The sequence below is a fragment of the Chelonia mydas genome, chromosome 7 (genome assembly GCF_015237465.2).
Source record: "Chelonia mydas isolate rCheMyd1 chromosome 7, rCheMyd1.pri.v2, whole genome shotgun sequence".
Taxonomy (NCBI): domain Eukaryota; kingdom Metazoa; phylum Chordata; order Testudines; family Cheloniidae; genus Chelonia; species Chelonia mydas.
The window spans coordinates 105,099,927-105,115,409 of NC_057853.1; the positions used below are offsets into that span (position 1 = coordinate 105,099,927).

At 41.6% G+C, this 15,483-nt stretch overlaps 1 protein-coding gene across 15 annotated transcripts in view; it reads left to right on the forward strand.

Moving 5' to 3' along the window:
* ATE1 (arginyltransferase 1) overlaps window positions 1-15,483 on the forward strand; it is a 202,141-nt gene that overhangs the window by 136,821 nt on the left and 49,837 nt on the right. For 8 of the 15 annotated variants that reach the window (XM_037904825.2, XM_027826612.3, XM_027826613.3 and 5 more), the window contains one exon: window positions 1,785-1,905. The exons of 2 other annotated variants lie outside the window; for them this stretch is intronic. In XM_037904825.2, coding sequence (XP_037760753.1) covers window positions 1,785-1,905 — 121 coding nt within the window. Of the gene's footprint in view, window positions 1-1,784; window positions 1,906-3,178; window positions 4,356-15,483 lie in introns of those variants that run through there. 5 more of the 15 variants (XM_037904819.2, XM_037904818.2, XM_037904820.2 and 2 more) reach the window with 4 other exon arrangements.

The following is a 15,483-nucleotide window of genomic DNA, read 5'->3' on the forward strand; positions in this document are numbered from 1 at the left end:
CCTACAAATTGGAGTCATTGATGCTTGGAAAGAGAGGCATTGCTAGTGAGCAGAATGAACTATCATTTGAAGTGGAAGGATGGAGTGAATGGAGCTGGGAACCGTTAGAAGGGCTTCGCTTGCTAGAAGCTTCAGGAATGTAGCCTGGATGTGGTTCTGTGTAAAACTGATTAGTTCATCTTATTTTTTCAGTGATCAGTCTTAATATTGCAATTACTAGGTGGTGGTTTCTCATTCTAACTGTAATAAGTATGAAAGCTGCTGATCAGTACTGTAAATGGGTGGTTAGTATTTTAATTGTATGACATCAGTGTATGAATTTCTGACTCAGCATGCCTAAAGTTGAAGTAATTGGCAGGAAGCAATTAATTGAAAGTAATAAAACAAGATCATCTAAATATTGTCGAGAGTTTAGTAGCAGGAGAGAGGATTTATGCTTGTCTCAAAAAATTCAGAAAATTTATTTCTTCTAATTCTTCAAGATCAAATGTGCCACTGCATAAAGATTTGAGTATTCAAGTGGAAGAACAGAACACTGATTAATTTAATTCTGTGAATGAAATGGTTTCAAGGACATTGTTGTCATTGAAGTATAGCCGCAATAACAATTTAAACCCTTTTTCAGATCTTCTATCAGCTCTTTAGCGTCAACTTTTTTCAAGAGAAGTCTCTGCCAATTTTTTCGCAGTAGAAGATGAACATCAACGGATTGCCTTTTTTATTACGCAAAATGAACTGTTTAAAGAAGTGGCTGAAACTGTTTGAGATGCAGGCTTCAGACTCTGCTACATTCAGTGTGATTTGTCATAATTCTGCTCATGAGCAGTGGGTTTCAGACCCTATGTCGCTCGAATTTGTTCTTTGTTTTTTTACTTTTCATAGCATAGCCCTTGTTTTTGTAACGTGATACATGTTTTCTGTTTGAAAACTAGTCATGTTTGATAGTGCCACCACATTTCTTGAACTGTGTATGGAGGTTCAATGGGGGGAGTGACTAAAATGAATAACAGGTCAAAGGTGGGGTTTCCAAGTAATTAACAGCTCAAAGATCAAACTTGTTTTAAACGGGGTGAATTGTCTGATTAGAGTGACAAATTATTGCTGAGGTGATAATTTTCTTTAACTGCTGGGATAAGGAATATTTTAGTTGTTTTTTTTATTTCTAGAAACACCTTATAATCTTGGGAAGATTATCCTTCTAACAAAAATTCTATCTCTGGGGCTTTCCTAATGCTACTCATGATATTCTTGGAATGACTTGTATATTGAATTAACAAAAATGTTCCATTTCTTCTTTTGTATTTTAATATTTCATTAAAGGGCATAGAACAAATGATTCATCACTAACACAATAAAAACAGTTTGCTGCCATAATGGTGGGTCATACTGTTCTTTTTGTGTTTCGAATGAACAACATTTCAAACAAACTGCTTTTGTAGTGCTGAATTTTTTATTGTCAGCACCAACTCAGCAAGACGGTAGGTAATAACTGAGTTTAGAGTTCAAAGAAGCAAGACTTGAGTATTCATTGTGGACGCCATAAAATATATTAATATATTAATTTGAGAAACCTTTTTTTAAAAGATACCCAAGTCAAGCTTGTGTTTCTGAGATGGTGCAGAAATCACTAACAGGGTCACTTAATGTTTATGGTGAAGTTGTTTCTGGATCATTTTGTTTAGTCTTGATTAAAACCATTCCTTGCACATAGTGAACTCTGGAGTCTTGTAGCTGGCATGTTATGTAACTGATATGTCTATTCTTTTTTTCATTCTTCTTCATAGGGTCAGTATAGGCCATCTGACTTATTGTGTCCAGAGACATATGTCTGGGTACCCATTGAGCAGTGTCTACCTACACTTGAGCACTCTAAGTATTGTCGCTTCAACCAGGACTTAAAAGCAGGTAGGTTTATAATAAAAGGTAGGCCAAATTGTCTAACTTACTTTTACAATATCTATCACTGACATCATCTGCTAATAAGATTTCCATAAAGCCTTATCTATTTTTATAAACATCAAAAAAGCGCTTCCAGTAATCATAGCAAATAGAGAGCATGTCTTCAGCTGTCTATTAACAGTATGCAAGTGATGAAAATGAAAAGGTTTCAGTGTATAATACATTCCATAGAATATATGTAATTTAAAGTGAATATTTCCTAATGGCTTTATGTGAACATATACATTATTTATTCAGTCCATTTGATGAGCTAAATGACCAGTCTTTTCCTTCTTTAGACTTCAGTCTGATACAAATATTTAAATAAAGAAAAAGGAAAGAAGTCAGGATAAATATCTTAAGCTGAAAAGAGTACCAAAATTGAATTAAAAGGGATCTCCAAATGCGTTTATTAACAAAAAAGATTCAGTACCCGTAGGGGATTATATGATGAATACCTCAAATAGTGAGGATAAGAGGAGCATTGTACATATGACTAATCTTGACTTCACCTTGTTTTACCTCTTAGTGTCTGGATTGCTTCTTTCACACAGTGATTCACCAGCATGTGCTGTTCTGATCAAAATCATCACAGTTTAGAATATAAAATGATAAAAAAGATTAAAAACAACATAATAGAATAAAAAAGATGTACCTCTCCTGTAGGCCAACTCAATGCTCTGGAAAGGTTCTGTAGGAGTATTATAGCACTGGATAGCGCATGCATGAGAGAGGTGGCACAAGGACAGGAAGACAGCACTGCATGTCTTTGGGAGAACTCATTTTAAAAATAGCTTAAAATGAGGTGCTGAATACCTTTCTTTTTCACCACAAAGCTGTCTCTTCATATCACCACTCTATGAGGTCACTGACCATTGTACCATTCAAAGATGTAAAACCATTAGGATATGTCTACGCTACAAAATTAGGTCGATATTATAGAAGTCGATTTTTAGAAATCATTTTATTCAGTCGATTGCATATGTCCACACTAAGTGCATTAAGTTGGTGGAGTGCGTCCTCACTACCGTGGCTAGCATGGACTTACGGAGCGGTGCACTGTAGGTAGCTATCCCACAGTTCCCGCAGTCTCCCCCGCCCATTGGAATTCTGGGATAAGCTCCCAATGCCTGATGGGGCAAAAACATTGTTGCGGGTGGTTTTGGGTACATGTTTTCAGTCCCCCCTCCCTCCGTGAAAGCAACGGCAGACAATCCTTTTGCGCCTTTTTTCCACGCAGACGCCATACCGCGGCAAGCGTGCAGCCCGCTCAGCTCAGCTCAGCTTGCCGACACCGCCGCTGTTGTGTCCCAGGTGCTGCTGGCAGCAGACGGTGCAATAGGACTGCTGACCGTCATCATACACAGCTTCCGCTGCAACTCTGCTCTGCTGCTATTGTTTCAAGAGCAAATTTCTCCATGTTGTCTGTCATGGGCTCCTGGGTACATGTGTTCTTCCTCAGGAAATGTGCGGGGTGCTAACACATCATCCTCCACCACTTCCACTACAACTCTGCTCTCCTGCTCTCATGAATCCACCTCACAAGTCCTCTCATCATTCTCTATAAATGTCTATTCTCATGGCATCCGTCGTCAGCCACCACTTCCGCTGCAACTCTGCTCACCTGCAGTCGCCATACCATGGCAAGCATGGAGCCCGCTCAGATCACTGCGGCAGTTATGAGCATTGTAAACACCTCGTGCATTATCCTGCAGTATGTGCAGAACCAGAACCTGCAAAAGTAGGCGAGGAAGTGACAGCAGCACGGTGACGATAGTGATGAGGACATGGACACAGACTTTTCTCAAAGCACGGGCCCTGGCAATTTGGACATCCTGGTGGCAATGGGGCAGACTCATGCTGTGGAACGCTGATTCTGGGCCCGGGAAACAAGCACAGACTGGTGGGACTGCGTAGTGTTGCAGGTCTGGGATGATTCCCAGTGGCTGCGAAACTTTCGCATGCGTAAGGGCACTTTCATGGAACTTTGTGACTTGGTTTCCCCTGCCCTGAAGTGCAAGAATACCAAGATGAGAGCAGCCCTCACAGTTCACAAGCAAGTGGTGATAGCCCTATGGAAGCTTGCAACGCCAGACAGCTACCAGTCAGTCGGGAATCAATTTGGAGTGGGCAAATCTACAGTGGGGGCTGCTGTGATCCAAGTAGCCAACGCAATCACTGAGCTGCTGCTATCAAAGGTAGTGACTCTGGGAAATGTGCAGGTCATAGTGGATGGCTTTGCTGCAATGGGATTCCCTAACTGTGGTGGGGCAATAGACAGAACGCATATCCCTATCTTGGGTCTGGACCACCTTGGCAGCCGGTACATAAACCGCAAAGGGTTTTCAGTGGTGCTGCAAGCACTGGTGGATCAGAAGGGACATTTCACCGACATCAACGTGAGATGGCCGGGAAAGGTACATGACGCTCGCATCTTCAGGAACTCTGGTCTGTTTGAACAGCTGCTGGAAGGGACTTACTTCCCAGACCAGCAAATAACTGTTGGGGATGTTGAAATGCCTATTGTTATCCTTGGGGACCCAGCCTACCCCTTAATGCCCTGGCTCATGAAGCCGTACACAGGCACCCTGGACAATAGTAAGGAGCTGTTCAACTATAGGCTGAGCAAGTGCAGAATGGTGGTAGAATGTGCATTTGGATGTTTAAAAGCACGCTGGCGCAGTTTACTGACTTGGTTAGACCTCAGCGAAACCAATATTCCCATTGTTATTGCTGCTTGCTGTGTGCTCCACAGTATCCTTGAGAGTAAGGGGGAGACGTTTATGATGGGGTGGAAGGTTGAGGCAAATCACCTGGCCACTGATTACGCACAGCCAGACACCAGGGCGATTAGAAGAGCACAGCAGGGCGCGCTGTGCATCAGAGAAGCTTTGAAAACCAGTTTCATGACTGGCCAGGCTACGGTGTGACAGTTCTGTTTGTTTCTACTTAATGAAAACCCTCCCCCTTTGTTCACTCTACTTCCCTGTAAGCCAACTGTCCTCCCCACTTGGATCACTGCTTGCAGAGGTGAAACGTTGTTTCAAAATCATGCATTCTTTATTAATTCATCACACAAATAGGGGGATAACTGCCAAGGTAGCCCAGGAGGGGTGGGGGAGGAGGGAAGCACCGGGTGGGGTGGGGGAGGAGTGAAGGACAAGGCCACACTGCACTTCAAAACTTATTGAATGTCAGCCTTCTGTTGCTTGGGCAGCCCTCTGGGGTAGAGAGGTTGGGTGCCCGGAGCCCCCCCGTCCCCCCGAGTTTTCCGGCATCTGGGTGAAGAGGCTATGGAACTTGGGGAGGAGGTCGGGCAGTTACACTGGGGCTGTACCGGTGGTCTGTACTCCTGCTGCCTTTCCTGCACCTCCACCAGACGCCGGAGCATATCAGTTTGATCCCCCAGTAGCCTCAGCATTGCTTCCTGCCTCCTCTCATCTTGTTCCCGCCACCTCTCATCTTGCTTGTCCCTCCTGTCCTCGCGTTCATTTTCTGCTTTCTTGGACTCTGCCTTTGTTTGCCTCCACGCATTCTTTCAGTGTGGGAGGACTGCATGAGCTCAGAAAACATTTCATCGCAAGTGCGTTTTCACCTTCTTATCTGCGCTAGCCTCTGGGATGGAGATGATAGGAGGAGCGTTGAAATATTTGCAGCTGTGGGAGAAAAAAAGGGAGAGTAGTATTTAAAAAGACACATTTTAGAGAACAATGGGTAGACTCTTTCATGGTGAAGCGAGCTGTTAACATTACATAGCACATGTGCTTTCGGTACTCATTTTGGTCTCATTTTGCCTCTTATATTGAGGGCCTGCCAGTTTGGTGTGAGAGATCACACGCAGGGCCAGGCAACAGCATTCGGCTTGCAGGCAGCCATGGTAAGCCACAGTCTTTCGGCTTCTTCAACCTTCATAACATGTGGGAATGGTTTCAAACAGCAGCACCCTCCTTTCCCATACCAAGCACCTGTTGGGTTGGGCATTTAAAAGGAAGGGCTGCGGTTTTCGGGTAAACGTACAGCACAAGCCCAACTAAACCCCTCCACGTCCAATTCTCTGGGATGATCACTCTCCTGAACAGATGTTGCTTGAATGCCAGCAAACACCAGGACCATACGCTGCCATGCTTTGTTACGCAATGATTACGTGCTACTGGCCTAGCGTGGTAAAGTGTCCTACCATGGAGGACGGAATAAGGCTGCCCTCCCCAGAAACCTTTTGCAAAGGCTTTGGAAGTACTTCCAGGAGAGCTTCATGGAGATGTCTCTGGAGGATTTCCACTCCATCTCCAGACACGTTAACAGACTTTTCCAGTAGCTGTACTGGCCGCGAATGCATCCTAAGTCTTCAAGGCAAATTAATCATTAAACACGCTTGCTTTTAAACCATGTATTATATTTACAAAGGTACTCTCACCAGAGGTGCCTTCTCCAGCTTCATGGTTCAGGAGCCCGCCTTGGGAGGGTTGGGAGGTTATTGGCTCCAGGGTGATAAACAGTTCCTGGCTGTCGGCGAGAACGGTTTCTCCGCTTGCCTGCTGTGCGCTATCCTCCTCCTCGTCATCTTCCTCATTCCCAAAATCCTCATCTCTGTTGCATGAGACTCCCCCCTTGCAGGTGTCCACAGACAGGGGTGGGGTAGTGGTAGGGGCTCCCCCTAGACTTGCATGCATCTCATCATAAAAGCTGCATGTCTGGGGCTCTGACCCGGAGCGGCCATTTGCCTCTTTGGTTTTTAGGTAGGCTTGCCTGAGCTCCTTAATTTTCACACAGCATTGCTGCGGGTCCCTGTTGTAGCCTCTGTCCATCCAAGCCTCTGCCCTTGGAGATTTTTGCAAATATTTTGGCATTTCATCTTTTGGAACGGAGTTCTGATAGCACGGATTCGTCTCCCCATACAACGATCAGATCCAGTACCTCCCGTTTGGTCCATGCTGGAGCTCTTTTGCGATTCTGGGACTTCATGGTCACCTGTGCTGATCAGCTTGCCATGCTGGCCAAACAGGAAATGAAATTAAAAAGTTCCCAGGGCTTTTCCTGTGTACCTGGCTCGTGCATCTGAGTTGAAAGTGCTGTCCAGAGCGGTCACAATGGCGCACTCTGGAATAGCTCCCAGAGGCCAGTACCGTCAAATTGCATCCACACTACCCCAAATTCGACCCGGCGATGTCGATTTCAGCGCTAATCCCCTCGTCGGGGAAGAGTACAGAAATCAATTTTAAGAGCCCTTTAAGTCAACAGAAATGGCTTTGTTTTGTGGATGGGTGCAGAGTTAAATCGATCTGATGCTGCTAAATTCGACCTAAATTTGTAGTGTAGACCAGGACGTAGAGTACACATGGCTTGAATGTACATCTTGATGTTTGAAACTGTGGTTCCCTAATGATATCCAGTTCTTTTTTTTTTTCTGTGAGCATGAACAGTAATGGAATTAAATATTATTTGCCCTATTTTTCCTTAATTCTTATTTAAAATCATAAGAATATTTCCATGTACTTTAGTGTTGGGGTTTTTTAGTGTGTAGTTGACAGCTGAATAAAGAATTAGTGTTTTAATGGCAGTATATCTGCAGTGTGGGGAAGGATGGAGGACATATTGTCCTTTCTCACAAGCTGTCTGGTTGACTGAAGGGGTTGCTTTGGACCTTAGAAGGAGCTACATTCAGCACTGCTCATCAGTAGGAAGATTATGGGAACACAGAGAACTTCAAGAATGGGGAGTTCTAGAGGTGGGTAATAAAATATCTGAAAATATCTAGCTACTTAAATGCATTTGAAAGGAAAAAAAAATATGTATTTTGTACAACTCCTGAGCTAAATTTTAACTTGAGGCAATTTGCAATGTTAATTGTCTATAAAACTCCTTAAAAGTAGAGCTCATTATGGAAACCTGGGTAGGACCTTTTATGTGTATATAAATAATATACCCTGCCATTCATATTGCCACCAGTTATATCTTCCTGTTTCATTAGCCCATGTCTATTTAAGGAACATCATATGCAGTAGTAGCGGTACTAAGTGATATCATGTCACTGTTTTGCTCCCTACAAGTAAACTGTTGCAGGGACTAAAACAGTAGCATATGGTGCTTGTTTGAAAAGTGTTGTATTAGTGCAATATGTGCACTTACAGTAGGACCTGTTAAATTAGGATATCATGGAAATGCAAACATTTATTAAGCCTCACATCATTCCAGTAAGGTAGGTGTGTAATATGCTTTGTCACCATGCAATTAGATTACTGTAATGTGCTTAATATAACAATGTGATGGACATTGAGACCACTGAAATCGAAATTTAATGCAGAATGCATCAGCCCATTTATTAAACAGGGTTTCTTCTTGGGAACACACACCACCAGTGCTCAGTGATCTCCATTGGCTGCCAATAAGATTTTTGGTGCATTTCATGGTATTGACCTTAATCTATGAATGACCTGGTGTCTGAAAGACCTCCATTCTCCCTCTCCAGTACTGCCACAGTTGTGGTCAGCAGAAGAGTGCAAAGTGCCTCTCTTGATGGTAAAAATGAAGATTGCTGGTAGGGCATTTTCCATGATAGGTTTTCTGCTTTGAAATTCGCTCCTTTCCCCACCCATTGGTCCATCGGTGCCTAGATCTGTTTAACTGGGAAGCATGCTGCAAAAAAATATTTTTGCTCCTGGACATTTGGGGAGAGGGCCAAGGCTTAGAGAAGGGTTATTATATTTGCCATGGTGGGGTGTATATTTTAATTATCATTCTAATATGCTAGTGAATAGTTATATATTCTTTGACTTTCTAAAAGAAAAACTAGATTTTTCTTTTTGCTGCATTATTAGTCATTCCTGATTTGTGCTACTATTGGCTAAATGATTTTATTGGATCACTTGCTGTAAACTCCTGTGCCTCCTTTTGCATTTATTTTGCTCAGTTCCTGAATTTGAAACCCAGTGGGATTTATGGAATAAGGAATAAATCTACAGCAATGGTGGGGGGGTGTTTCATATGTTACTTGGTGAAGAGGGTGTCAAATTCCAATGCTTCTCCTCCGTCAGCATACCCTGATTGCTCTAAAAGTAGATACCAAGCATGTCACACGCTGTTCAAGAGAGCCAAGCCTACTCCTTGCAGTGGACTGCCCACATTATGAAGGCTTATATAGTTGCATATATAATGGGTTGCCATTGAAATGTCAAAATTTACCAAGCCACCACACCTATTGTCAGGTTTCAGAGTAACAGCCGTGTTAGTCTGTATTCACAAAAAGAAAAGGAGTACTTGTGGCACCTTAGAGACTAACCAATTTATTTGAGCATAAGCTTTTGTGAGCTACAGCTCACTTCATCGGATGCATACTGTGGAAAGTTTAGAAGATCTTATTACATACACACAAAGCATGAAAAAATACCTCCTCCCACCCCACTCTCCTGCTGGTAATAGCTTATCTAAAGTGATCACTCTCCTTACAATGTGTATGATAATCAAGTTGGGCCATTTCCAGCACAAATCCAGGTTCCTCCCCCCCCCCCCCCCCCCCCACACACACACAAACTCACTCTCCTGCTGGTAATAGCTTATCTAAAGTGACCACTCTCCTTACAATGTGTATGATAATCAAGGTGGGCCATTTCCAACACAAATCCAGGTTTTCTCACCCCCACCCCCACCCCCACACACAAACTCACTCTCCTGCTGGTAATAGCTTATCCGAAGTGATCACTCTGCAATGTGGAGAGTGGTCACTTTGGATAAGCTATTACCAGCAGGAGAGTGAGTTTGTGGGGGGTGGGAGAGAGAACCTGGATTTGTGCTGGAAATGGCCCAACTTGATTATCATACACATTGTAAGGAGCGTGATCACTTTAGATAAGCTATTACCAGCAGGAGAGTGGGGTAGGAGGAGGTATTTTTTCATGCTTTGTGTGTATATAATAAGATCTTCTAAACTTTCCACAGTATGCATCCGATGAAGTGAGCTGTAGCTCACGAAAGCTTATGCTCAAATAAATTGGTTAGTCTCTAAGGTGCCACAAGTACTCCTTTTCTTTTCACACCTATTGTATGGTTGTTATTGGCATATGTTGAGAGGAAGGATTCCCCTCAATGGTTAGGGCACTGACCTAGGACTCAGAAGACCTAGCTCTGCAACAGATTTTGTGTATGACTGGGCAAATCATTTAGTCTCTCTGTCACTCAGTTCCCCATCTGTAAAATAGGGATAATAGCACTTCCCTACGTCACAGGAGTGTTGATAAATACATTAAAGATTGTGAGGCACTCTGATACCACAATAAAGAGGGCTATATAAATACCTAGAAAGAAATGTTACTTTTTAAATATTTAATGCAGCTATTATGTTGGGTATTGTACAAAACACGAAAACAAAGACCGTTCCTTCTCCAAAGTTTTTATAATAGAGCTACAACAATAACAAGGCGCAGTGGGGGAAAAAAGACGAGGGAACTTATTTGGAATTTTGTTTTTAAGTGCTTGTGGATATCATGAAAAAAGTAGTTTTGAGGAGGCATTTAAATAGGGAGGATGGTGCCTTGACAAAGCAGGACTAAGTCATTGCATTCCAAAGAGAAAGCATGGAAAAATGTGCAAAGACACGAGTGGGATAAGGAAATAAATTGGTTTGGAGGCTGGCTTTGTTCCTTGCCCCAGGAAAGGAAAATGTTGTTGTACTTGCTAAATAACCAAACCAATGTAGGTTGGTGATAGTGTGGCAGTGAATAAACTAGAGACTTGGAAGATAACCCAATAGGGGTAAGGGAGCATCAGCAGCTCTGGGCTATGGAATCCTTATCATAGAAGAAACATTTGGAAATTTTAAGATGTAAAACTTTGTATCTTTATCAGTATTGAATATCTCAGTCCAGACACTATTTGAAATCAGACTTATGTCCTGTGGTTTAAGGAAATGAAAACACAGTTACATGCTGAAATATATGAGGCCTGCTGTGAGCTTACAGTCATTTGAGGTTTAAGTAGCTGCTGGCTCTAAGGAAGCTGCTCTCTACTGCAGGGCCAGTTTCCTGCAGCACACCCTCAGTACAGTCAGTAATGTGAGAGCCTATAATTAAGGTGTATTAGACAATACTGTTCTATTTTAGATGACTGGATTTTCCATAATACTATTACCCTACCTGTAGTTATTCTATTAAGAGCTCCCAATTTTTCAGCTATAGGCCTCCCTACTCTCAAATTAGTAACTAGTTTCAATAAACAGCTGAAAGAAGCTTCACAACATTTTCAGTGTCACCTTTTGGCAATAAAAAGTCACTGGAAATTCTCTTCTCCCTGTCTTCCTTAACATATATTTTTCAAGGTGAGAACATTTTGCAGACATTGATCAAGACAGGAAAAGAACCAACACTTTTTGCCACTTTCTAAAAAGCCAAATAATTCCAATTGAATTTAGCAGTTGCAGAATAATTGGTTGGTGAGGGAAGGGTGTATTTACTGCATTTGTTAAAATCTCCTGAGCAATGTAGAACTTTTTTTAAGCTCTTCCCTCCCCCACCTCTGCAATACTGTTAAGATTTCTGAAGTTCCTGTGTCTACCACGTACTAGAAAAGTATCTTTCCTTAAATCAGCTAGAAAATACTTTTGTGAATTTTCCACATTTGCATTTGGTTTTGATCAAATGGTAAGGCATACTTTAAGAACAGAAATACCGGGATAGTATTTGCATTTCTCATTTCAGAGGATTATGTCTGTTTCACATTTTTTGTGTTTTGATATTTGGAGCATTCTGCACTCTGTTTTTGTAATGGCTTTAAACTGTACCATTCTTTCTCCTTCCTCATACTCTGCTGCTCCAGCATCTAATATCTTTCCCTGCAGCAGCAGACTGAAGAAAGAAAGAAGGAGGGAGATGGGATAAACTCCTCCAGTAATTACACAACAAAGTGATGAAACCAAAGGAGAGTCTAACATAGATAATATAAACAAAATATAGGTGCTAATCAAACAATTTGTTAAGCCTGAAAGAATTTTAAAGTCTCTAATTATTTGGAACTGTGATTTGGGCTAGTTTTCAGGGTGGAAATCAGTTGGTGCCTCACAGCTGCATCAGGTTGGACTCATTACTGATTCTGGTCAACATAATAGGGTTCAATGCACTTTATTTAACAAACAAAACAAAAAAATGCTTCCAGTCTTACAGAAATAGTCATATCGTGTGTCAGCAAACCCTTAAAACTGATTTTAGAATATATTAGCATGTTGAAAACCTCTAGATATGTAGTTTCTAATGTACGATATGAAACAGTTTAAAAATAACTGGGTTCATCAAAAATGTTAGTGTTTTTATAATCACTAGTTAAACTTCAGATTTTAGAGCATACAAGCTGTGCTTTGCTAAAATATTCTTTCTTTTTTTAAGTGGTAGTGAATTCAGTGATAAATAAAATTTCTGTTTGCTGTCTTTGCATAGGTGTTTTAAGGAATTGTGGTAGGTTTAAACCTTCAGCATCTTCAATTCCTCATACTTCTGTGAGGAGGTATGTTAGGATCCTGATAGAAATCATTTAGGCAACACCAAGTATCTTCACATAAACAGGATTTGACTAATTAAATATAAATAGACAGGAAACTAACAGAACAGTGAAACGTACTGATAGTTTTTTGTTTTTTTAATAAAGGGAGGTTTGGAGAGTGAGATTCTTCTGAACTGTTTTCTCTGTGGTGTACAGATCATGAGTTCTTATCCCTCGAAATACTCTGCCTTAACTGAGCAGCCTATTGCAGACCAAGGGTCTACTGTATATTGAAACTAAACTCTCAGTAGCAATACAGAATGCCTCTAAAGATGTGCTTTGTCATCTATTGTCATTAAAAATAGTCAACTTGTTCACTAAAACTGTCCCCTGGAGCTTTAATAGACATTGTGTTGAGTATTCTACAAAAGTCAAAAATAAGGACAGATTCCTGTCCAAAGTTGTGAGGATAAATACATATAAGTACCTAAGATAGATAGAACAAATGAGGATAAAACAAAATATTGAATAGCTGTCCATTAAAGTGAGCACTGTCTATCCTGTGCACTGAATGAGGCAGAGGTCCTGTGGAAAAAAGTGAGTATGATCATGAATTAAAAATTGTATCATAATTAGGGCTCCATGTCTGTCGCAGAAGTCACTTCTGCAGCGGCCAGTGTGGCTGACCCCAGGGCTGCCCAAGCAGCTGGCTCCGGGGACAGCCACTCAGGTGGCCCCCAGGCAGCGCCACTGGTCACTTCTGGAGCGGCCGCTACTTGGGCGGCTCCAGGCAGCTGGTGCCGCTGTCCCCCTCCCCCCCCGTCCTCCCTCCAAACGGCAGCCCCCCAGCCCCTCCCCAGCAGTATTCCCGGGGGCGGCCAGAGCAGCCACTGCTCAGCGGTCCCCAACAGCTGATGCTGTTAACCTCCCCCACCCCAAGATTTAGTCAGGGTTGTTTATAGTAAAAATCATGGACAGTTATTGCCTGTGACCTGTCCATGACTTTTACTATAAATACCCATGACTAAATCATAGCCTTAATCATAATGTATATTCACAAAGGGGACTGAATTAAGATTTCACAGGTAACCTTAAATCTGATATTTCCTAACTTTTCACTGCTTGATTATGCAACCTTAAAAATGTTCTTTTAATTTTGGGTATAATATAGTGTATATTTACTGTAACGTAAGTAATTGAACAACTTATTTGTGTTGCCCTTGTTGACATTGCGAAAATGTACCAAAACGGAATTATTTTAAAAAAGGAAAGTCTGACGGGTTCGGTCACCCCCTTGCAACTGTCACCTGATGTGCTGAAATTACCTCTGAGCCCGTTTTCCCTGCCAGCTTGGGACTTCCAGAACCCTGTCTTGTTGAACCAGACATGCTAGCCTGCTGCAACACAGACCCAGGGTCTGGTCCACGCCCCCAAAGCTGCAGACTTAGGTAACCTGCTGAGCTGTTTTCAGCTATCTCCAGACACCCAGTTTCCAATAGGATCCACAACTCCAAATAAATCCGTTTTTACTCTATATAAAGCTTATACGGGGTGAATTCATAAATTGTCCGCCCTCTATAACAAAGATAAAGAGAGATGCACAGCTGTTTGCTCCCCCCAGCTATTAATCACTTACACTGGGTTTATTAATAAACAAAAGTGATTTTATTAAGTATAAAAAGCAGGATTTAAGTGGTTTCAAGTAATAACAACCAGAACAAAGTAAGTCACCAAGCAAAATAAAGCAAAAACGCGCAAGTCTAAGAAACTGATTACAGGTCACAGACTTCTTTCACAGACTAGATTCCTTCCTAGTCTGAGCCCAATCCTTTCCCCTGGTACAGTCCTTGCTAGTTTCAGCAGACATCTCATGTGGTAAGCAGGGGTTTTCTCATGACTGGCAGCCTCTTTTGTCCTGCTCCACCCCCTTTTATAGCTTTGGCACAAGGCGGGAATCTTTTGTGTCTCTGGGTCCCCATCCCTCCTCCTAAATGAAAAAGTACCAGATTTAAGATGGATTTCATTATCAGGTGACATGGTCACATGTCACTGTAAAACCCCTAGTCTCCATACCCCATTGGTATGGAGCATTGAAGTCCAGAGTCGGTAAAGCTTAATGCAGGGCTGCCATAATTTGGGAATAAAGAACAGGAAGTCATGTCTCTGCCTGTCGGTCTGCATCCATTTTCCTTCCACAAAGAGGCCATTGGAGGAAAATGAATATAGAAAATTTCATCCAGTATTAGCCAGCACTAAGCAGATGGAATTGACGGTGAAAAGGGTAAATAAGATTACTTATCGCTTGTCTGTTGGGTTGGTTGTGTTTCTAATTTAAAGCAGAAATATGCAGCTGTAAAGTCTTTTCAGCTTCAAACCTCAGAGTAACAAAATCAGTCTGTGAGTGCACTCATCCAGTAGAACCAATTTAATAACCTTAATAACAAAATAGATATGAAATCAGGAGAATATTGTCACTTTATTTTTGTATTATTAGCAAGGTTGCAGAAAAATAGAATTATGGCTTGCACTTCTTATTAAAACAGGTGCAGATGGATAATGCTAGTTTTTGGTACAAAGAAAGCATTTAACTGGAACTCCAACTTTTGATGATCTAAAAGTGGATGTTGAGCATATATTTTGCTATTTAATTAATTCACACCACTTGCCCTCACAAGTCATCTGTGTCAGGCACACTTACATAGTCAATTCTCTGTGCAACTGGGAAAATGGAGATTTCAGTTGATATGCTGTATTATTATATACTGGCACATTTGAAGTATTTGATTATATTGTACAGAAAAAAGAAAAAAAAAAACCTGGGTTAACTGGCACACTAAAATGCCAGCAATATTTCAATCCTGTGAATCCCCTTATTCACCTCAAGAATATGCTCCCTGAGGCTTAATAAGGTTTTCTTTAGTAAAAAAACAAAACTGCTAAATACCCACAGACTTGGACATTACATGAGTTGTTACAAATAGGCCTGTTCATTTTACAAGCGTGTTCATTTGCATAGTGCTTTCAGTGTTTCATTAGAGAAACTAGTATGTAGTGACTGTTTTTGTAACTTTGTGTTTGTTTGAA